Source organism: Oryzias latipes, chromosome 21, assembly GCF_053564925.1.
Source record: "Oryzias latipes strain Hd-rR chromosome 21, Olatipes_Hd-rR_3.1".
Lineage (NCBI taxonomy): Eukaryota > Metazoa > Chordata > Actinopteri > Beloniformes > Adrianichthyidae > Oryzias > Oryzias latipes.
The window spans coordinates 5,725,045-5,750,313 of NC_136257.1; the positions used below are offsets into that span (position 1 = coordinate 5,725,045).

At 39.5% G+C, this 25,269-nt stretch overlaps 1 protein-coding gene across 8 annotated transcripts in view; it reads left to right on the top strand.

The window, feature by feature from the left end:
- sema5ba (sema domain, seven thrombospondin repeats (type 1 and type 1-like), transmembrane domain (TM) and short cytoplasmic domain, (semaphorin) 5Ba) overlaps positions 1-25,269 on the top strand; it is a 210,072-nt gene that overhangs the window by 117,607 nt on the left and 67,196 nt on the right. For 7 of the 8 annotated variants that reach the window (XM_011489256.3, XM_078939655.1, XM_020713350.3 and 4 more), the window contains exons 6-8: positions 17,661-17,723; positions 18,397-18,495; positions 18,599-18,812. In XM_011489256.3, the coding sequence (XP_011487558.1) occupies positions 17,661-17,723; positions 18,397-18,495; positions 18,599-18,812 (376 nt within the window). Of the gene's footprint in view, positions 1-5,283; positions 5,358-17,660; positions 17,724-18,396; positions 18,496-18,598; positions 18,813-25,269 lie in introns of those variants that run through there. The other variant, XM_078939658.1, reaches the window with a different exon arrangement.

Here is a 25,269-nt window from a genome sequence, read left to right on the forward strand (position 1 = left end):
CTAATCCTCTGGGACAGAAAGCATTACCTTAAAATAAAGGTCGTCTATTGAAAGCATGTGAAAGTCACATTGATACTGAAGCTATTTAAAAGCAACTTGCTGACAGAGTGAAAAGCAAAGCAAAGAGCCCAGCCTGGCCACACAGTCTGCTTACAATGCGGCATTCACCATGCAATTCAAAAATTCTGTATTAATCCCTGAGGGGAAATAGAAATCCATGGTCCTTTTTATCCGTATAAACTAAATGAAGGGGGATTTTCAAGGCATACCACACATCACCCCCCCCCCCCCCCCCCCCCGTGTCATGTGATTGGACAACAAGAAATACATATTTCTCTCTGGAACGGTGTCATATGTGACTGTGGAGGGTTATTGTCAGTGCTGCAGTCTCTCATTGGCAAAAGGGGCTGCATAGGTGCTGATTCCAAGGCTTTTAAAGGCCCGGCCCAGGCCGTTCTGATCGGGCACCTGGGAGAACACCTGCCATGGCCATTAGTGCGCAGGCAAGCGTACCGGAATGAACACGTGGGCAATCAGCGGTGAGAAACGGCAGGAAGCTGGGCAGATACTGAGGTGGGTGGGAGCCAGGAAAAGACAGCATCAAAGACAGCAAAGATGACTTGGAGAAACAGAATTAAAAAAGAAAATGTGGGACCAAGACGGCAGCTCAGACAATTCCACAGAGTCAGGGCAGGAATGAGGACAAATGAGAGTAATGTGTGAATTTACATAATAGTGATGTGCAAGTGAGAAGGTTTTAATACTCCTCAGTGTTTTATCCGTTTTCACTCAGGGAAAAATGATTTCTTGCAGTTCTTTACCTTCAAGGAATAGAACTTTTTGTGGACGGATTTTAAAGCCTTGGTAAAATATTTACGTTTGCAGTTGTTGTGTTTTTGTAATACTAAGACAGACAGTTTCAAACCTCACCCTGAGATATCGGCTGCACTAAATCTAAGATCATATAATTAGCATCAGACAAGGACAGATCGAAAACTCCCCTGTGCTGAATTCTAACGAAAGCTTTGAATCTTGTGAGCATAGGTGTTAGTAGATGCTGAGGAGTGCTGTCAACTCTCACACTGTGCATATGCAATCAACACCTTCCTCGTGCTCTCATGCCGCACATTGATTTTTTTTTTCTTTTAATGCAGTGAGCATCTAATGAGTAGGTGATAAAGTTGCAGCACAAAGAGAAGAGTCTACGTGGCACAGTTTGAACAAACCTCGTTGTTCCGCAGCATCAATGGGAAGGAAATGAAGAACTACCAGTTCTGTTCTGGTTCAATAGGACCCAAGCGGGTGCTTTGCGTTTGGGGCTTTCTGGGTCTGTGGAGGGTCGTACGTTTGCCTTGAGGCTCATGCGCCCTCTTTAACCTACAAGAACCCAAACCCATTTTTACTTAAAAAAGAAAATTATGTTTATTTTACCACAAACCTAGTGGACCACCGAATCCATTTCTGATATTTTCTGTTACGCTGATGTCACCATGGGTTCTTATGGGTTAAGAGATGTGATGGAAATGGAACGTACCACAGACGTGTATTTGCTACGTGAATTGCAAAGTTTTTGTAAAGATAATGTAAGTTTCACGCACCTTTGATGGACAGGGAAGGCTGTCGTGCCGTGGCACTTTAGTCGTTAGTAATGTATGTGCTAACGCTTTACGCACCAGATGTGTCGGTGAAACTTAAGGGGCCAGCGGAAATCTCACACAAACTAAACCCTGATTGTCAAACTTCCTTATTTTTCAATGCAATGTACACGCCAGGCATGTGATTCTTATTCAGGAACGTGCTGAACGCTAGTTCAGAAACACATATGGTATACCTACTGGACTGTCGCTACCCGATTCTAGTCTACAGTTGGAAGAGGTTCCGTGCAACAAATCAGAGTGGTGCAAATCTCATTAATCTTGCTCCTTTTACTTTAACGGCTCTATCCTGATATATGAAAGACTTGTTGTCATTTCATTTCGTCCAGACACAAACCACAATTATTAAATTCTCCTCCATGATCAATTTTCGAACTGTTTGCACTTCTGTGAATTAAAATAGTCACAGTTCATACGTCACTACTAAATTTGAGTCCCTGATTGGTCAAAGTTCAACCAGGTTTAACTTGCAAAGAATATTCGGTGCCTCCGCGTTTTCTGCATAGAACCCGAAAATGGACTTCAAAACTTGCACAAGAAGAGAGAAACCGAAAACCTGCTTCTACTGTAAGCATTTTTACAAAGACTTTTCATTGAAAGTGCTTGATTGTGGGTTCCCTGAGACCAGTGCATACAGTTTGGCTGCACATACGCAGTGTGCAACAAAGACCGTGCACTAATCACTTGAACAGCACCAACAGGCTCCTTGTGCAAAGCAGGATATGAAAACAAATGATGGGACATGCCTGCGTCTCACCTGCTTCGCCCCTTACTTACCCTTACATGTTGTTTAAGTGTTCGCTAGGACCCGACCTGTCACCCGCAGCATACCCATAGAAAAACATTGGCATTAATATTTTCCCTCTAAAGGTTCATCAACTTCTTTACAGTCTTAAAATTTTGTGCGGGTCACCTGCATGCCTCATGGAAAAAGGTTCTACAAACAGATTTTATGTACTGTAGGGGGTCAGATTCTGTGCGAATTAAATGGACTGATTCACGTAGGACAGCTACAGTAACTTGTGCTCCAAAAGTTGGGGCAACATCTGCTTCACAGTTCATGGAGCCAAACTGAACATTGTTATTTTTGTTCTTTAACTATGTTTTCTCAGCATAGTGATGGAAGAGGAAAGGGGGTTCTGGTAATTACTGGACTAAAGCCCTAAAGGCAGATTTAGTTTTAGCATAATTTCTCAGCAGCGGCTCGACACTGCTCTGGAAGTCCAGCCAATCATCTTACAAAAGATTAGTGCAAATATTTACTAGAGACAGAAAATTGCTCACAATTACATTATTAAATCAAGTGCTTGGTTGTCATTAAATGGCAATAAAGATACGCTTAAAAAATAGATAATATCTAATAAAAAATGTCTACAAACATGATTAAATTGGGATCATATGATCTGCAAAATAGGCTGTGTAAAGCTGAGCAAACTGAAGCAGAGTGACCATAAATCAAACTTATTTTTAAACACGTACTCAAAATAAAACATGCGCCCCAAGGATTTGAATAGAGATGCATGAATAAGTCATGCTATTTTTTTTTGTCAAAGGACAGAATATTTACAATGCATGCAAACCCATTTTTTAGCATTGTTCAGTGCCAGGCTCACTAGCATCCAGCCGGCCACATCACAGTAGGATTCTGGCAGATTCTAAACATCACAAGTTGCTGCATATTTTCCAAATCGGATTTTCTGTTTTCCACCTTCACTTTGAATTTCCTCTTTCAATATACTTTTTTTTCCCCTTTCTTTTTGGTGTGGAAAGCAGCTCTTAAGTTAATACAGGAGTTGGTCCTGATTGCAGTCCACCCACATGGACTGTCCAAGCAACACCCTCTGACAGAGCTCCCTCTCGCTGATGCACCGGTCGACCTGATCTCTGTCGCAATCAGAGCAGCAGGATGAAGGTGGTGGGAGGTTTGAGTGTGTGTACGTGTGAGCGTAGGGGCATCACAGAGGAGTGGGAGAGTGGTGAACACAGCAGAAGTATAGAAAGATTCAAGTGTTTGATGAGTGGGAGATAGAAGTAAGAGCTGAAGCAAGAACTCTGTTTTCTGTCAATTCTTTCCCTTGTTTTTGCTATTTTTTTTAGGATGCAGCTCTGCCAGCTATGCCTTGAAAACTCTGTCCAGAAGACATAAGGGACAGCAGGTTTTCATGAGAAAACTTTTTTCCACCGTAGACCGGGATTAGCGCCTGCAGCCTTCATATTTCATTCCTCTTTCCATCTTTCTTTTTGACCTCAAGACTTAAGAAAATTGCACAAAAATAGCCTAGTTTCCACTGATTTTGATTTTATTCATTTCACCATAAAATATTTATTTATCTCCTGTTAGCACATTTGTACAAGATCAGAAAACTTCTGAAATATTTCAGAAGATTTTCTCCTTGACATTTTTTTTCTTTGTTCACTAGTCAGTTTATTTCAAATATATCTATTTTTTGGGGCGTTTGTTTACTTCATGAAGCTTTCTCCTCACATAAACACACCCTTCCCTGCAAGCGCATCCTCGCAAAACATTTGCACTTATCTGCTCTCTATCCTTTTTTCTGCTCTTTTTTTCTTTTTCTTTTGTGCACTTAGAGATGGCCAGGTATTCGTCAAGGTCAAAGCATCAAAAGCCCCACTTTAGACTTTTATGGGAAGATGGTGAGAGCTGGAGCTGCTCTGGTAGCAGCCACTTAGGCGGTGTTGTTTAAAAAAGAAACACTTGAACATTAAATGAAAAACTTTCACCTTAAACTCATTCAAAAGTGAAGATATAAGCTACATGGGTCGTATTATTTCATGAAAACACAGAGAATCAATGATTTTTTGTAATCCAAAGTCAACACAATATTCAGAGTTTTTAGTTAACAAGCAGAAACTAACAACTAAAAAGAACAAACAGAAGAAAAGACGGTGAAGTGATTTCACATTAATCTCCATCCATCTCTGCTAAGAATGAGCCATCTTCTGATCTTTTAGGCATATTTGGACTGAAATGACAGAAAGCAACCTTTGAAGCATGAGTGAGCATGCTTTACTCTGACTGAGAAGTCACACCTCCACACACCAGATTGATGGGAAGTTTGACTAATAACAGTAAGGAGTAATCCCTCTGTCAGCTGGAAGGGATCTGCGTGACTGCTCCTCGAGTAAACACACAAATAACCCAGCATTAACCCAGCAGTCTGAAGGAAAGTTTTCAACCAGTTGGATTAGATGGAGAGGTAGAACAGACCACTCCACTGTGTTTGGAGTGCTTTAGAAGAAAAGGTTAAGACATGCCACCTAACAGGCTATTTTTTCACCAAAGTTTAATCATTTTTATGGGGTTACATTTATTGGCAACATAAATTCCAAATTTCCTAAGGCAATATTATATCAAATATATAAAATATCAACAACACAAGAAAAAAAAGTTGTTTGTTTGTATCTATCAGAATCAGATGATTGCTGGGTTCTGTCATGTTTGGTTCTGTTTCCTGTTTTATTTTGAAAGGTGTTCTGTTTGGTCATGTTCCTGAGTTTTACTTCCTTGTCCCTATCTGTCCTGATCATGTTCACCTGTGTCTTGTCTGCCTTGTCTGTATTTAAGTCTCGTCTCTCCCTTCCTCTTGTGCTGGTCCATTAACGTCACTAATGTCGTAGCGGCTTATGTATTTCATGTCTCTTCGTCCCTAATGCCATGTCCATGTTTCTTGCCACACCACAGTAAGTTTTGTTTTTGTTTTGTTATCCTGCTCGGCAGCGCCTTTTGTTTGCAATAAACCCTTTTGCCTTGGAACCGTGTGCCTCCTGCCTCTGCGTCTGGGTCCTACCTGCTCTCCAGCCCCCCCAACCCTGAAAGTTATGTTTGCTTACGTGTTTTGTATTTGTGGTACTATAAGAAATCTAACACATGCGTTGCCCAAAAGTGGTTATTTATTAGCAACAAATAAAATGGCAATAATAATTGTCCAGACCTGAACTTGACCCTGTTAACCCTTTAACACCGGAGATGTCACCGATGACACCTAAAAATGTAAAGCTTCGTTCACACCGCCTTTGTTAACGCATTTTCAAGTGACCATTTCCAATAAAATATGCATGTAAATGCGCAATTTGGGCTTCCACGTTCAAAAAAAAGCTACACACATTTTTTCGGACCCTACCCGCAAGACGCACAGCCATTGAATGTGCCTTGCAAGTTAAACCAGGTTGAACTTTGACCAATCAGGGACTTGGATTTAGTAGTGACGTATGGATGGTGTGCCCCTTTAATTCTACGAAGTGCCAACTGTTTGAAGAACGCGCATGGACATAGCTTCACACACAATCTTTGACATACCATAACTCTTCAACCGTTTACTCAATCATTATCTGCCGGCTATTTCTGTTGATTGTGTATGCATTTCATTACTGTAGGCTGTTGCATGTCAGGGCAAGACTATTTTTCTCTGCTTCAGTACCGCTAGAGTTACAGTATATGTGTAAACTCTGGAAGAGTCACGGCAGTTGAAAGAATGTAAGCAGTAAAGCCAAAGCTCCAATGTTAAAAGGTTAAAGCTTGTCATAGAAGCTCTTATTCTGAAAGATGTTAGTCTTTAAGAGTCTACCTGCAGATATGGGTGCAATGTATCACATAGTCCATTTTCTCTTAAAAAAAAAAAGGTTTTTAATGACAATGTCAGAGATGAACAGAATTATTTTGTGCAGGTGAGGGAAAATAAGGGAAAGTCATGGCAGAAGGAGGAGGAGGAAGGCTGGCTTCGTCGGTCTATCTGATAATCCCTGCATACATAAGATAGCAGAAACATGGAGGTGGAATGTAAACACCATATTACTGTCTGGATCACCACATATCTGTCTCCTTCCATGCAACAGCATAAAAGCACGTTCCAATGTCGCTATAGGTTCAGTTTATTCTGTTTAAAAAAGAAGCAAGGCCTGTTTCTTCGACTTCTTCCTGATGTTGAGCCAGAGCTCACCATCAGTTTTTAATTTTATTCCTCCTTAATTTTCAAACATTGACTCTAAACATTGTTATATGTGCTTTAGCTAATGCTGCAGATCATGAGGAGCATGCATACAACTGCTATGCTGAAAGTTCCTGCAAACTGCAAAGGCGTTTAGCGATACGTGGAAGCTGAGCTGCATGCTCTTCAGCTTGACTTCTGACTTTTATCTCTGATCTCGTCTCTGATGTGTGCTGCTGTTGAGCTCCAGCGCACCGTGTTGCAGAGCACAAATTTTCCACTGATTGCTTTGGCCTTTCTGTAAATGCATACGGGGTAATGGGGGTTGCTTTAATGGACAACTGGCCCCCATCGTTGCTATGACGGTTCCAGACTTTAAGAGACTTCCTTGCCTTTGAGGTTGCCTCTGTTTATGTCATTCAGTTTCCACGTGAAACACTTTGTTACATAAGTTTTCCTGCTGAGAAACGTCAGAAGTTCTGGATTGAGATTGGCCCCCCGTGTGGTTTAGGGCCTGGGATTCGTCCTTGAGATGATGTTTGTGTTTGTGATAGTTTAAATTGAGCTGAGGTCTCTGGCTCCCACAGTCAGCTGATGATGAGTATTCCCCAGGTGGATGTCCGGCTACGTGCTGAGAATGCTTACCTCCTTAAATGCAGACTGACAGTTGTAGTCAAGCATAAAAGCACAGTGTTAAAACATCCCATTTGTTCTCTTAACTCCTATAAAAATGTAAAAAACCAAATAGTTGGAAAAATATCTTCATATTTTCATTAACGTTAGACTCTAATAATGTTTTCTGGATTATAATGTGCATTCTTTTTACTCAACGCCCATATTTTAACCTCCTAATTTCAAGGGCTGCACACAGAAAAATTACAACTTTATGGAGTCAGATCAGACTTTTAAAAAATGTCTGCAAAAACTTGTTAAAAAAAAATCAAACATTGATATTTAAAGCTTACTCTGAATAAGGGGTGTAACAATTCATTTTAGTAACGATTCCATTCATATCATAATATGTGGTTGACAATACGATTCGTTGTCAATGTTGGTTCATTATGAACGATCCGATTCACTGACGTAAAATATAGACTTGCCTCAGACAGATGGATCTGGTTGGTTTGTTGGAATATAAATATATGGAATATCGATTTATCGGCTATTTAAATACACTAAATGCAAATCATATAAATATTTGGAGGAATAGTAAAAGCTTTTGCAGTCAAGTAACTAGTAATCTGTTTCAATTATTTGTATGGCTTTGATTTGTCACAATGCTTTATGGAGTTGATGAACTGCATGTTTGTAAGACACTTTCTCAGACTGCTTACATGAACCATCAGCATCCCACTTGTGATTGAAATCTCCTGCAAACAAAGCGGAAGCAGTCAGGACGGCTCGAACACTGCAGCCGCTTTCACTGCCGTTTGTAATGGGCTTTTCTACTCAAGAGGGATTTCAACTACTTGCTCCCCTCCTTCTGGCAGCGATTCATGTATTTACATACCAAATAAAGTTTTCGTGTTTGACACCTGTGAAACGGGTAGTAAATTAACATCCTAAACAAAGATGTTGTCACATCACCACTCAAAGACCAGCTACTACGTACATTTTACACATATTGCACGGATGAAAGTTGGTCATACATGAATATATGTGTGAAAAGTGAGAAGATTTGTGGTCTTGTCATGAAATTTTCACAGATGTATGACTACTGAACCACGTTAAAACCTCGGAAGAAGTACGAATAAACAACGCAAAGAGCACGTCAATTAACTTGGAAAAAACACAGTGTGTGATTCCTGTGCTGTTTATATGCAATTCATTAGTGATTCGTGCGTCGATTACGTGACATGGGAAATGTGTGTGATATTATAACCTGACATGTGCGCTGCATACAGAGTTATACATTGGTTGGTACATGCATATAAATTCCATTAAGTGGAACATAAATTTACGCATGCATCTCGCAAAATCACATACAATTGAGTACGATTTACAGAATAATTGCATATAAAAATATAAAAATATGCATAAAAAAAACGAATTAATGTAAAGACCCGTCGGCCGAAACCCCTTGATGGACATCTGCGCAAATCGACAAATGACAAATGCAAGAAACACTTATAAATTACGTATATCACATGTGCATATCACAAAGACCAACAATTCATACCTGGAAAATGCGAAAAATATATGTAGTGGCTGTCTGACACGACCTTGAGGTTCTTGCGATCACACAAGGCCAAGTAAAACGTGCGTTTCTGTTCAACTTTTCTTCAAGAAGAGAGAAACTGACACTTCCTCCATTTCAAAAACCCTCTGGTCTGTTGTTTTGCAGGCAGTAATAGGTGGAAATGGGTTCTGTTCCAATTTACATAAAATTATTTACTTAAAAAAGTAAGCCAATGCACAGTTCTCAAGGACTAAGCAGCTTTATGAATAAAGCAAGGGATCAAAACCAGACAGGACCTCAGGACAGATAATCAGCTGACCCTAAAAGATATTCATGTACTTGTTTGGCTCCCAGCATCAAGCCCCTCTCTTGCCATGTGTTTGATAAGTCATGTCTGATTTCATTCACACTCTTCATTAGTGTGGCGCAATTAGGCCAGAGATTTAATTATTGATGCAGCCTTAGAAGAAATGAAGGGATTATCTGTTCACCGCAGAGCCGAGCACTCGCTCTGTAAGGTGCTGCAGCTTTACCATTAGGCCGGGGGAACAAAAAGGCTCAAATATTTTCTTTATGCAGTTGTTTCTGCAGACATGCATGAGACCCATCATTGTTTTCCAACAGCATTTAGTGGACAGTTGGGAAAAGAAAGATTTCCAACTCCGCTTATTTAAAAAAAAGTATTTTAAAGCGTTTCCAGTGGTCTTTTAATTATGAATATGCAGTTTTTAGCCGTAATCTAAAAACTTGTTGTTTTTTAGGACATAGTTACTGCAGAGGAGCAGGATTCGCCTCTGACTTAAGGATGGGACTATTGGGGCAGAGTGAGCCTGACTCCACTTCCCGTCATCCATGCGTTTACAGGCTCTCCTGCTAGCTTACCGTAACCCTCACAACTCCAACATGACATCACCAGTGCAACAAAAGAGGCGAGCAATATTGGGACAGATTCCAGCTCAGACGAGGAAAAAGAAGACGTACATGGATCCATTTGTCTACAAGTGGATGCATCAGAATGAAGCAGAGCAGGGAGATTGTGAGCCACAGATGGTAATGTTTGTGTATTTCAACCAGTGTTCAGTGTAACACTGTGTCACGGGGCACACGCACCTGCTATTAGCTGTAATGTCTTTCTCTGTGGACTTGTGTGGGAGTGCTCAGTACAGTAATGTTTGAGGAAAACATGAAGGTATGACCCACTGTGCTGGCTGGTTAGTCATGGAGTGACTGTGTGTCTTCACCTGCCAGCTTCCCTGGTGTGGAATTACAGAGAGTGGGAGTCCACAGCATGGTGAGTGGGCTGCTCGTTCAGGCTCTCAGCACACGCTCTGCCATTCACTCCTGCATCAAAGGAGGAAAAGCAACTTCCTGTTCCCAGCAACTGTTGTGGCTGTAAAAACTTATATAATATTACATTTGAAAGAAACAGGGTTGTACGAAAATAAATTCTTATTTTTGTTTGGTGACCCACTAGATACAGTACGTGCAGTGGTGGATTTCTCCACAGTTTCCCTTTTTTTTTTTCCCAAACTCAGGAAGTTTAAAAGCTTTCCAAAGAACAGTTTTTTGTCCATGAATTATTTTACATGTTTTTTTCTACAAATAGTAACATTGATTTGGCTGGGAACTGACATTGTAATGCACATGGACTCAAAATACTAGCTTCTTAAAGTTAGGAATTTGTCCCATTCATATACTTTATTTTTTGTAATGGATTAGAATTAATTTATTTTAAACAATTAAACATACAAAAATAAAACAAAAGAAGACCAACAGCAGATATATTTATTTATTTATATATAGATAGATAGATAGATATAAAGATAAAGTGATATATGAAACTTAAGATCATGAATTGATTGGAAAACATATATGCATGCATCCACATGTGAATTATTCAGTCACATATACAGTATACGACACACTGAAGTGGTAGGAATCAGGCTTATATATATATTTTTTTATGCTTTACTTGACTTTGTATTTTACATATTTATCCTTATCTGATTAATTTCTATTGAGTCATTTATTCTTTACAAGTGCAGATCACTTAAAAAATCCATAAGTATTGATGAAATCAAATGAGAAAGATGAGGCACATAATATTTATGTAACCAAACATAAGATTATTTAAGAAATCCTCATATAACAGTTTAAACTGTATACAGATTTATGATGCCAGACCTCCTTAATTTGGATCTATATTTAAAAAAAACTTTAAATTCAAAGAGAATGTTTGTTTGAATGCTTTATGCTGGATGACAGTACATAAGCCTAAAACGAATACATTTTCAGAGGTTTTTTTAAGGCTGGCCGCGATCTGATTGTGATTTGCTACTGTTTGAATATTGCTGTCCAGGCCTGCATCGATTTCCTAATGAAATACACAATTCATCTTAGTTTTGAAACACTGAATGATGCGACATGAGCCGTACGCTTTGCTACATCACACTGCTCCCCCTCATATCAGTAAATAGATGAAGGTGTGCTGCATCAATGATTCAGCCTGTTGGAGCGTTCTGTTTGGCACGGCGGGCTATGAGCACATGACTTCACAAGTTTGTGTGTTCGAGTGCAGATGAATGTGTGCAGTTGCTGTGTGTGGACGGGTGACACACAAAGGAGAGGATGTGGGTGTGTCCAGACCTCAGAGACAATGACCTGCCAGACAAAGAGCTGCTGAAAGTCGCGTCTCATTCAGCTACGCCTGTGTGGCTCTGGCAACGGGCTTTGTTGGAGTGAATATAAAACTGTGTCAATTCTAATAAAATCTTAGTGAGTTTCCTTCCATTGAACTACACATATAGTCAAAAAAATAGGTGTAAAATCACAAAGGACACACAAGTGTGAGAGCTACAAGCAGCTACTCACAAAGACATCAGACTAAGACAAGCTTTGTTGGATCTTTATAAATTATTTTGTGACAGGCTAAAAATGTATTTTTTCTTGCATTTATTATTAATAATAGGACTGCTTTGTTGTTTTTAAAGACATAGTTATGTCATGTTTTGGTTAAGAAATGTGGGATTTTTTAATATGTTGTAGTCCAACCCTTTTTTTATAGTAAGTATTTGTAAAATCTAGAAAACGTACACAACAGCAAACTCTGATTAGTTGTAGTAATTTCAAATGTTTGCGTTATTATGCTATGTACATGGGCATGTAAGTGAGTTCAAGAATGTGCTAAACGGGCATTCTTGAACGTGCTTTTAGCATTTATGTTCCACCTGGACTGTTGCCACCCGATACTAGCGCATGTCCGCCCCTACAGTTGGAAGAGGCTTTGTGTGAAATGTCCAAGCGGTGCAAATCTGTTGAGTCTTGCTCCAGGCTTTTTTTTTTTTTACAGCTCTATTCCAATAACTGAAAGACTTGGTGTCATATAATCCGGGCCAGACACAAACCGCTTTTATTAATTCCTCCTTCATGAACAATGTTCGAATGGTTGTTAATTTGAAAAGAACAACATCGTTGCTGCCAAATCTGAGTCCCTGATAGGTCAAAGTTCAACTGGTGTAACCCTTGTGCTATCTTAGATGACCCCACCCTTACATTGAGGTGTTCTCCCTACCATGACAAAGGTGGATAAAGGTGGAGATGATTTCATGTAATCCATGGACACCAGTGAAGATCACAAATCATTGAAGAAAAAAGGTTCAGCGCACTGTCTAGTGGGTCTACATGACCCAACTCCCAACGTTAAAGCGCCAAGGATAGCACAAGGGTTAACTTTTAGTGCATGTTTATTGGCCGCGCGCTTTTTTATGTAGAGCCCAAAAACTGACTTAAAAACTTGCATAGCGACATGTGAATGCAAGAGTTTTGATTGCGGAAGCGTGAAATGCACACTTACTTATGTTTAAATAGACTTTTCATTGGAAGTGGGCTCTTTTTTTATGTTTTTTATTTTTTAAACTTGTCCTGTCCAACAGCTGAGCAAACAGATGAGAGCTGAAGACCTCTAGTGTCGGACAGATTTTACTGTTTGCATTACCCCAATCATCTTACACACAAGGAGTATATTAGAATACACCCCTTTTGTAATCTATGCTAAACTTTATTTATATCAATTATACTTGTAACATTTTCGTGTTGGACCGGACAGAAAAGAAAAGGAGGGAAGAAGAGAGAGGGATGGGGTGAGGGTAGGAGGGGGATTATAGAAGGGGGGGGGGGGGGGGTATAATCATAAAACATCATGAAGCAACAAGGTACTGGAAGTTTATAATCACTACTGTCAGGTTTAGATGTATAACTAATCTAAAAGGGGCGGGGCTTGTCCACACACACTCAAATGTTGCAAAAACACCTGTTGGCTCCAATAATGTTCACATACAAACAAGTCAACATGGACATCAGCGTATAACTCTTGAACACCATTTTCCAAACTCAGTATGAACGTCACATTAGAGTTTTCCTTCGTGACTTTTTAGCGTGAACTTATTTTTGCCAAAAAATCTTGATTTATGTGTGATTGACTGTTTGAAGAAAATGATGATAATACAATTAATGTCAGAAAATTGAAGAAAAATGTGCAAGATTCTGTTGATTGTCCTTTTTTTTTGCCTCAGTAGGGAAGATGCAACAAGATAAAACTTTTAAAGGACCAATAAAAATAATTTCTTTGATGTTGTCACACTACTGAATACAAATAGACTTTTTTACAAAAATTACAAGTACACATATTTGTGTTATTGAATTCAGCTGTACTGGTAATGCCTCTCCTGACTTATATCCCGATGAGTTATGTCCAACCCTCTGCACCGCTGTACACACATTTATCTTGACTATAACAAGTGTCAGGCAGCTCCTATTCAAACAACCATTATTCCCCTGACATACTTATTTACATTATTCATGAGTTATAATTAGTGTCACACACGACGTTTGCAGCGTCTCTGTGAGAAGCAGGCTTATCAACATAGCTCCACTTTTCAGGAACAAGGACGTGTGCTGGCGATGCCACTCGCGCACTCTTAATACTCATCCTCAGTCTTTACCTCTTTTTTTCCCCCCGTTTTTTTCTAGCAGAAATATAACTAATTTCCGAACCCTGACGCCAGCTTTAGGCGGGAAAACTGATGAGTTTTCTGTCGTGAAACTGATTGTATAATCAGCAGTATTTTTTTTAGTGATTAAGACAAAAGTGGCTTTTAGGAATCTTGGCCTCATGGATGGAGGTTTTAGGGAGGATTTTTCTTTTAAATGTAAAAAAAGAGACGCAAAGGGAGTGTTTTTCACAAGTTTGGAAAAGAGAAGATATGAATGGTCCTATAAACCTCAAATATAAGATCAAACTCTTGCACACATATGGAGCTTTTGTTAGCAATTGCGGCTTTTCTGGCTGAAGGTTATCTAATTGTTTTTCCTGAATGTTTCTCTTTAGTGCTGCAGAGTAACAACATTTCCTTTTCTTGTTCTTGCTGGAAAAAACTGAGGGTGGATGTCCCTTCTGTATAGGAACAAACAGGAAGTGAAGAGCTGTTCCTGCATCAGATGCCTTTCCTCACACATCCAGATAGCGACCGCCAACATTTGCACAACACTTAATCCATCAGTGGGAGTTGCAGCAACACAAAAACTCATCTGGGGATGTTTAGGTTTTTAAAGTCAGAGCTTAGCAGTTTGGGAAGCCTTCCTATTCCTGTCGTGACTGCAGTTGACTCTTTATCTGCTTTCTAGATAATTAACTAAGATGAATTTTGCAATTTCTCAAATCCTAGATATAAAGCTAATTGTGTTTCTTTTCTGACTGCTACTAATAATTCTACATTTTTTATAGCATTTAAGAATCTGTTTTTACTATCTCTAACCAAAGAGTCAGACTTAAAAAAGGATCAGTACATTTACTGACCATAGATTGATTGCATTAAAAATGTTTCATATTTTTTAAACAAATTACCTGATGGAAATTAAAAATTAAGGATATTTGCATAAAAAAATTACACATAAAAAGTATGTTAGGATTATAATTTAATTACCCACTCCAGTAAAAATAGTGTCCTTGTGGCGTTTTCTTATGATGGAAGACATATATCAAGAAAATTAAGCTTAAATTGCATTTTTGAGTATGCTGTACTCGTATTGTTTTGAATCAGGAGCAGATGAAAAAATGCAGTTTGAAAAAGCCTCTAGTTGTTACGTTCAAAGTACAAACGGCTGGTCACAAGCTCCCTGCTCTGTACCTTTCTGAATCACCCTCTTGCTGACAAATAGATCCATGTATGTCTTTTTTTTCCACGTCTGAGCTGGCATCTGTCTCAAAACTGTGCAGCTGGATGGCTCCGATGTTGCTCGCCATTTATGTTGCACCGGCAATGTTTGGTTGGGGGTTGTGAGAGGCTGTAACGTTAGAATGTGTGAACAAAGGGATTATGGGAAATGAGCAGTCCCGTCCACGACTCTGAGGTGAATTTCTGATAAACTACTGACGCTCTGCAGAAACCTTGTCCTAGAAAAGGACATTTAATTTTTGGCTAAAAACAACAAAAACAGAATTAAATGACCACTAGCTTTTACGATAGATCAAAAGCTGATCAGAGTAGGACTTTAAAAGGTTAAGATTAAGTTTTCTCTTCTTTTTTGACCAATTTGTTATTTCTTTTAGCACAATTAGCATTTTTGAATTGCTTCAGTTTGTTTAAATCTTTTTTTTAAACCATTTTTTCCCAAATAAACTGATCAGAAAAGAAGGTATTGCAATTAATTATCCACACAAGAACCTTCACAACAACTTTATCTTTATGTTGAACTCCTCTGCATACAGAGTGAAGCTTTTATCCTCCCCGTGTGGCCGTTCACAGTTTTGGAGCCAAGGGAAGGAATTTTGGGAGACGGAGGATGTTGCAATAGAACCGGTATTCTCACAGGCTGTGTGTGACTGTGACTTTGTTCCAAATTGGTGTGATAAAGCGGAGATGGACAGAGAAAGAGTAGGGAAGGGGAGTGGAGGGAGAGGAGGGTGGCACTTTTTTGGTGGAGGTCAGCGGGTTAAGCCTATGGGGATTCTTCAAGAGGGGCTCCTTGCCGAAAAGATGGTAATTCTCCAAACTGTGACTCATTCGAAAGGCATCCAACAGCCTTTTGCTTGTGTGTGCGAGTTTTTGTGTTTGTGTGTTGCCAATGACGTCACCTTATTAGTCCCCTGGCTGCTGTGGGCTGACAGGCAGAAGCTGTGGATGAGCAGTGTTTTCATTTCAACAGGCAGATTGATGGACTGCTGTTCAGGGGGCGGGGTTGCTTTTTGAATGGCAGGCTCCACATTGTTCCCCGTCTTGAGGGGAAGTGCTTTATAGATTTGTAACCATCTACAAGCTGTTTTGCAGAATCAGTGACATTCTTATGACAGTAATCTCCTGCAAAACATATTTTTTTCTGCTGCACTTTCAGAGTTGTCATCCCAGATTCATTTCATTTACTTGTTGTCTGCAGGTTTGATTGTTCAATGCATATTTGCATTAATAGGGGTCAAGAAGGTTAAAAGTAACAACAGTTTCTAGTATGTTATTCTTAAGTATTAATGGTGCTGCTAATCAAATACATATTTTTAAAAATAAAAAAAATAAAAAATGCCCAAAGAGATAAATATATAGGAAAATATCATTTTTCTTTTATGTATTGAATTGAAGTTATTTATTGAATAAGGACCAATATAAAAACATAGACATACTACAAACAGTAGTCCCATACTGTAATAAGATTGTAATGCTTATAACAGAAACAGCATTTTTCTATATGTATATAGAAAAAAAAAAAAATATATATATATATATATATATATATATATATATATATATATATATAAATAAATAAAAGTACAAATGAGAATAAAATACTGGAAATAAATAAAGCGTAGATGTTAAAATTACATGAGCCAGTTTAAGAACACGGGGACCCATGAAAAGAACAAAAACACATACCAAATCAACCCATTAAAACATGTGCAGCAACGCTGTTGATACAACCCAGACGTAGTTCCTTTTTAAAAAGACTAAGGGTGAATTCAGACTGGACACCGTTGGTCCACTTAAAGTGAACCAAAGTTCCTTTCCCCTGATAATCGGGAACAAATTTTCAGTCTTAATACACCCAAACTGATCCAGGACCAGAAACAGCTCTCGGAGCCATCTTTCGAGGTGGTTCTCTGGACCTCAGGTCACAGCTGGCCAGCTGTGTTTGGAAAGAAATCCCTACAGCTGTCTCCTGGGCTTCACAAAACACAAAATCCCGGTGGGATGTAAGGAAATACCAAAACAAAGGGTTAGAGACTGTGTCAAGCTGTAAGACGAGGAGGTTTGAGTCAGGCTTTGTGCTTTGGCTGAGAGGTTGCAGAGGCAGTTCAGATGGTGGTGGATGGGTAAAAATGAGGCCAGTGACACACAGCAAGAGGTCCTCTGGCACCTGCTCACAGACAACTCATGCCAAGTGAGGAACATCTCTCAACTCTGAACAGGAGCCAGAGAAACGCTGGCAGTCAAGCAGCTTGTACGTATGCACTGGAGTGTTTGCAGTGGAGCGCTGCTGCCTGCATCCATAATTAAGTTCAAGACATAACAGTCAACAGGAATATAATTGGTTTGTAGAAGTGATGAGGGGTGGCAGAGTGAAGGCAAGTGCTGCAAACTTTCAGAGAGAAGAAGAAATGAAAGGAAGGCTATTAACATGCTAATGCTGTCCTCAGCCCTCATCGCGTACCTTGCCCAGTACCCTTGAATGGACTGTTTGCTGGCAACCCGGACGCCTTGTTTACACAATAAACAGACGGCAGTGAGGTTAAACTCCTTTTGGACAATATTTACAATTTCAGCAAGTCAGTAGCTCAATTGTCTAGGTGTAACTTCCTGCCACTAGTGTCATCTTTTCTGCTATTTTGTTTCCTAGGCGACGGAGTGGGCACCAGATGAGGAAACCAGGAGGTCCTGTCAGAGCAAAGGCAAAACAGAGGTAACCTCTATCACCCGCCCTCCCTTCATTTCAGAGCGTCGTGTCAGCCGTGTGTGGCGTACAGTGAGGCCATCCCGTTCTCTCCTGGCTTTGTGGCAGGGTCCTTGTGGGTCTCAGGGGAGGTCTCTGCGCAGGCCAGCTCTTTCAGTCCCTTCAATCAAAGAGTTGTTTTTCTGGCAGAGAAAAAAAAAAGGCGCAGAGAGAAAGTGAAGGGGAATATGCATGACTGGGCCTATAGTGGCATATGAACACTCTTCAGAAGGTTGTCCCTTCAAACTCTTCTCTGCTCAGTTGTCTTATTAGGAGGATTTTGTAAGAACCAAACATCCGTGCAGAAGCAGGAGTGAATCCAAATGTGTCAAAACAATTTTCCTTGCAACCTACTTTGTTGCAATTTCCTTGGGTCCTTGGAGAACAGAATGTAATTTCATGCTTTTGTTTGAACAGTTTAATGATTTGTGCTGCGACACGTATTAGACTCACTGTAGGACCTTTGTGAACGTCATGAATAGGGCTTCCATTCATTGTCAAACTAATATTCACATGTTTAAACAATGGGATCATGAGTTAAACACCAGACTGGCTGCCGGTCTAACACCAGAAGACTTCATCCATTGCTGCTTTGAAGCTTTGATGAACCGTTTGTAAGGTGCCTCCTGCTTTTTTTTTGCAGATTGAATGTCAAAACTACATCCGAGTCCTGCTGCTGAACAAGACCGAGGTCATGACCTGTGGCACGAATGCTTTCCAGCCTCTTTGTATCACCAGAGAGGTACAGTCAAACATCCCTCTAAGGAGAGATGTTAACGTTTCAGTGGCAACGCTTTCTTTTTTTTCATCCTGTTTCGTTTCATTTTTGTCTCGTTTTATGTCAGGTGGGAAACATGAGCAGAGTGTTGGAGCGGGTAAACGGCGTGGCGCGCTGTCCGTACGACCCTCGTCACAACTCCACGTCAGTGGTGACGGAAAGTGGGGAGCTGTATGCTGCCACTGTCATCGACTTCTCAGGCAGGGATCCGGTCATTTACAGGAGCCTGGGAGGCATGCCACCTCTGCGTACGGCCCAGTACAACTCCAAGTGGCTCAATGGTACAGTAAAAAAAATTTTTTCCTCCTGGGTGAAGGTCTCTGTTTTTAATTAATTCAAGTTCCACTCCGATCATCTTTTGATCCATTGTAAAAGTGTTCCCAGAGTTCTTTTAATTATGATGATGCCGTTTTTAGGCAAAACCTGAAAAACTATCATTTTCTGGGACATAGTTTCTGCAGAGCGGCAGGAGCTCATTAGAAATTCGCCTCTGAGTTATTGCGTAGGCGTGGAGCAACCCAGACTTCCTTCCCACCACTCATAACTCAGAGCTGTTCACACTCTCTCCCGCTCGCTTACAGCCCCTCACACCCCCAACTTTACATTATTGGTGCAACAAAAATGGCGAGCGATATCGAAGCTATCCAGATGTACAGTTTTGAGCCAGGAAAATTAAGATGTAAGCAGGGAGCTTGTGATCCGCTGACTGTAGTTTCTACATCACAAATTAAATGGTTTTTTTTCGTCTGCTCCTAATTGTCAATGATTTGAACAAAGAAATACAAAGAAATGCATATTTGAGATTAATTTTCTGTATTAAGAACATGTTAAAAACACCAAAAAGAAGATTTTCATCAGGGTGGGTCTTCAATGGATAAATATTTTTCTTTGTGCAAGTAGTTTTTCTTTTTTTAATCTAAGAAACGGTCGCAAAATTTGAAATGTGACTTTTAGAACGTCTTTTGGTCAAATCCAACTCAAAGTGTCAGTTTGACAGTAAGATCAGTGCTTTCACTGTTTGGACTTACAGGTTAGTCCTTCAGAGTCACATCTTGTTTTTGTGTTTTTTAGTAGGAGAAATTCCATCTCGATGGACGAGTTATCTGATCTGCTCTAAATCCTAGCTGGGTTTTCAAGTAATCCTGATACGAGTTGTTTTAAGCACCCTCCTGAAATTCCTGCTGTTTCTTTAAACATTTTCCTAGGCCTCTGCAGAACAGCAGGTGAGCCAAGTGTGCGCTTTGGCGTACAACACAATCAACTGTGCTTTTTTTGGTTTCTACATTCAGGACAGATCCATCTAACAAGGTTCTTTTCAAAGGATTACAAAGAGTGTTTAAGTTTGGAACTGTGTGCAGAATGTTGACTATAGGAATCAGTTGGATTTATGAGAAAGAGGAAGCATAAAGACTGGCTGGTGTTGGTGTCAATAATCCCTGTGCTGCTGACATTGTGCCTTTGCTGTGAACGTACTGCTGCAAAAATTCACTCACACAGCCTGACTCCAGCAAAAACGTAGATGGGCCCTTCACTGAAGAGATCGCTGTCACAAAACTTTTTTCCATGCAGCTTGCAGGAACAGGTGGATAATTAGATTTATGGAGGGATACAGAAAAGTGAAGTGGGAGGAGATATTTTAAGCAAATGGGATTCTGGAGGTAAAGGTTAGATTCATTTGTTTGTGTTAGACAATGTGTGATGACAAATACTTGGTGCCCTTTCAGGACTTGGAATGGTATAAAAGTCCTCTGGTGTAAGGATTTGTACAAAAAAGAGGCCGCACCGTAAAAAATATCCATCTGGGCTGCTGGAGCCTATCCCTGCTACTTTAGAGTGACGGCAGGGTACATCCTAAACAGGTGGTCAGTTTGTTACAGGGCCTTATTTATTTATTTATTTATTTATTTATTTATTTATTTATTTATTTATTTATTTATTTATTTATGTTTACTTCAGTTATTATGAACCAGTTTTGTTCTTTTTTTTTACTTAAGAAGTAAAAGTAATAAACAGAAATGTTTCACAGTAGTTAGATTACTAAGGTTTACTATCAAAGAAACTGACTATTGAATAAGAAATAAATACTTTTATTAAACATGCTATTTTGCAAGTATTTAACCCCTTGGTGCCTATTTGCAAATATAAGCCACTGAATTAATCGTTTTCATTGCTGGAAATAAATGTACGCCTCCTTCTGCTACTTCTGGAATGATCCAGAATTATAAAAATAATAGTTGGACACAATTATATATCCGATCGATCACACTTTTCCAACAGTTTCCGCAAATCTACCTGTAATTATTTTACAATTTTCACCAACATTGAGTCCTTAAACTTTTTGCATTACTATTATCAGCACAGGAAGACGCAGAAATGTCTGAGCAGCTGACAGCAGGACAGAATGTCATACCTAATGAGGAGCAGCAGGAGTAGAGGAGTGAGAACGGGAAGATGAAGAGCAAAGAAAGATGGAGGAGTTTTGAGGTGTGTTGTTTCCAGGGTTGACACAGAGCAGTTCTGAGAGTTGCAGGTCAGTGAAGACGATGAGAGCGAATAGATAGACGGAGGAGTCAGTGAGCAATATAATTATTCCTCGCCGTTCTGAGAGGCTGAAATTACAATCCGCCGCATGCGTCGCGTTCTGCATGGGCTCTGCCTGTGGGTGTGTGTATTCAGACAAGCACACAAGTTGCATGCGCTTCCGTGTGAGTTACAGCTGTGGGCTTTGAGCGCACACATGCACAGACAGACTCGAGAATGTTAAATGAGTCAGAAAAAGATGTGCAACAAAGTAAGCAGTGTTCTCATCAGGATGATGACAGCTTGCGGGAGCACGCATGGAGCCCTTAAAGCCGCCTTTGCTTCGTGACGTGACTCTGGGAGGGTTATGGAGTTGTTTTCCCAGTCGATTCAGGGTGTGAACAAAAATCTAATATCAAGCTCCAAGCATCAGAATAACCTCAAGCGGGGAGGGGGTCCTGCCTCTAATCTATCCGTTCCTTTATTGGATTGGTAGCCTGCCAGCTGCTGACCCTCGGGTTCCTACCATCCATCTGACTGTGAAGGAGAGCCACAGAGTTGGATCTGAATAATCCAAACAATATGATTCTAATAACCTCATTCTTAGACTATAAAAATAGTTTTCATGTTACAACTGATTTACACTGCTTTAGTTGTGTTGCTGGCACTTGGCACAAAAGTTCTTGTACTTTCTTTAGTAAATATATTATTGTGTGGTTCCTAGAACGTCTTTCTTGGTTTATCTAATTGCATCATTGTACCTTTTATGACTGAAGAGATGTCATAAGAGTATTTCATGCTACTGAGAGTCTTTTTTTATTTATATTTTCATATTACATATGACTATTGTTATATGATATATATGATATCATATTTTAGAGTAGCATAAATAGCATAAACAAGTAAGAAGCATAGACACAGCAAAATACAAATAGAATATACCCTGTGAACATAACTTTATTATAGATCCTGAGGCTCCTGAGCCACATGCAGCTGCTTTATCCCCCATTGCAGATCTTTGGCTTTGAAGACAAAATAACGGTCGTAACGTTTTGGTTTAACTTATTAAGTTTTGGCATTCATCTTTAGATTTTTAACTTTTCAGATAACAGAGCAAAAAAAATGGCAACAGGTTTGATCTACTGTCAGTGGTTTTCATTAGAAAACACCTAAAGCACACATGCTTATCTTCTGCTGTTTGAAGTATAAAAATGCGTTTACATCTTTTGATTTAAAAGAACATTGGATTCTAAACCGATATAGCAAGAATGGCGGTGTACTAAAGTCATAATGAGAGATAATTCAATGAAATCTGCTGCGTCATTTGACACAAGGTGGATTTTATTTTGAAAGGAACTCACATGCCCGGCTGTCAAAAGTAAAATAAATCAAAATTCTTATATACAGAAAAAATGAACATCTTTATAATTCAGTTATTGTAAATATTTAAAAGCTGCATGTTTTAAATAAATCCCTTGCAGGTGGGACTTTTTGGCTCTGGTTGGGTTTTGCTCTGTTGGAAAAGGGTCTAAACTGCTCTTTTGGCATTGCAGACCTTTGATATGGACAGTTACGTCTTTGAAACGGATATTTATCCAGGTTATGTTCAAGGGCAGCTGGGACAGAACCCAGGAAACTTGATGACACTGTTTGTAACAAAGTGAGCTTTTGAAATCCATGTATAAACTCCAGATATTATGCAGGACAGCAATGAATTATAAAAGAGACTGTGGGCAATTTAAACAAGTAAAAGACAAGAATTTAAACATAAAAATTTTATATATTGACTTAAACCTTATATTTTAAATGCGTTTATTCAGAATAGAACTTGTATGTATGTTGAAAAATGCATATATAGATGGTATCAATATTATACATTACACAGTTAACTTTTAACTTTGAAGCAAATCGTTGTTTCGGTTCCAACACACCTGACGGGTCTCCTTTTTTTTTCTTTGCTCAATTATCTTTGCAATAAATTTCTAGATAATTATCCAGGTAATTTTTATGGAATCTTCTAAAAAAAAAAAAATGCCAGGCACCCACTGAGAACATGCTTCAACTTAAAGCCTTTGCATCATTCCACCTTTCCTTTTTTAGACAAAATTAATCAAAAAAGAAAAACTATTCTCCCCGTCATTAATAATTCATGCTGCAGCATTTCCATGTGTGCTCGTTCGGGAGCCTTGCTCTTATGGTTGATTGTGTCTGATCTGAAGCATCATGTGTCGTTACTCCTCCAGCAGCCAAGCTGCCTGTCAGACTAAGCAATCTGTTGATTACCACACAACACTGAAAAAGAACATTGTGCATCACATTTACACCCACGTAATTTCAGTGATATCTCACAGAATCTGTCAGCTCCACCTGCCCTTTGCTTGACATGTGTACAGTCTGCATAAACACGGGTATCTAAACACAAACACTCCGGTTTGTGTCCATTTGGCAGCTGAGTACACAAGCTTACATTGCACAGCTGAATCATGCATACAAGGAAGCAGATCTTTTACAGCCTTTAGCTGCAGGGAGTGAAACGCAAAAGCATTAAGCCGATTTTCTCATCAGTCTCTTTTCTAGTAATTGGAGCCATAAGTGACACCCAGTGCGTGTAAATCTAGCTTGTTGGCACCAATTAACCCACTGAAACAGATGTGTTTTAAATAAAGTTTGAAGTCCTAAATATAAAAACTAAAATGATACCTTTGGGTGTTTTGGCTTTTTAATGAGGTTTGTTCTATTTTTGTTGGTAACACTTTTCCCACATGATAAAATGTAGACCGGATTTGTTAATCGTAGATTATCAGCTTGCTTCACAGCGATGAAGAGGCAGGGTTTCTTTTTCGTCCTTTGTGCTAAATCATGTTCCAACCTCACAAGAAGTCATCCTCCCGCCTCACGCCTATTGTGTCTTTGTTGTGTACAGACCACGAGAGGCTTCATTTGTGGCACCGCCGGAACCAGTGGTTGTTTTTATGAAACAGAAATTAAGTGGCTGCTGCACTGCTGTTGTGCGGACAGCGGTTTTATTTCTTACCGCTTCATCTCGACAATTTATTTTTTTAGATGAGAGACTCACTGGCACCCAAGGGATATTCCATCATGGCTGTGAAGTGATTTCCAATGTGCATGATGGTGTACGTGTCTGAGGAAGAGACAGACTTTGTGCTGGTGATACCAGTGTTTTTTTTTTGTTTTTTATTGGCTTGTGTGTGTAAGTGCAAATGATGCTTGTTTTATTCCATTTGTGTCTGTGCTCATCTGCATGTGTCTGAATGTGATATCACTTACGATAAATTGGTCCCAGAAGGAAAGAGATGCAACGGCAGCTGTGAAGCATTTCCTTTGTTGGGTCGGCTGTCAGATGGAACAAAACACAGCAGTTGAAAACAAATCTGCAGTGTGTTGTAGCCACAATCGTCTCAGTGTCAGAACACAAGTGGGTGGTGTTTGCTTCTTAGAATTTATGGAAATGTCAAGAGATTTCTTTTGCAGCAGAAGAGATGAGAGGTATCCAGACATTTGCAGCGACGAAGGATGTCACTTCCTTGAAATTTATACTCATAATTACTCTTTATTTACAGACTACTTTTTATTCAAATATTCCATCGTTTGTTGGAGTTTCAAGAGATTTGCTTTCTAATATTATAAACAGACTGGAAATTCCTGCTTTAAACACCAGGCTTCTGCAATTGTGTTTTATTTATTTTTTCTATTTAAATTAGACTTAATTTATACAGATGTTTCTAAAAGGAGGAGAAACCAATGTGCATTATTTTTTAACAAAAAAAAACAGACAATAGATTTGAAGCATGTTGGCAGAGGAACTGGGTTCGCTTTGCCGTTATAACACCAATGCACCTTTCAGTTACCCTGCGTCCAATTTAAATGTGGTATCATCTGTAAAGTAGTTAAAACTGTTCAGCAATAATATTCAACTACCACAACAATAAAATGCACAAAAAATACTGTATCTAATTTCATGGGCTGTAACCTTTGAAGGCAGGACTTTATCATCTGTCCACTGGGCTGGGTGAGGACAGATTTGAAGCTCCTGGAATAATGAATATGGACTAATAGAAGTGTAGAATCCAATGGTGGCATAGTGCTCAGCACTCTCATCTCTCAGAGAGAAGGTCCTGGTTCAAATCCAGGCTTTTTGGAGTTTGCATGGCCTCTTTGTCCATGTGGAGGTTTTCTTCCTCTCGCAGTCACATGGTT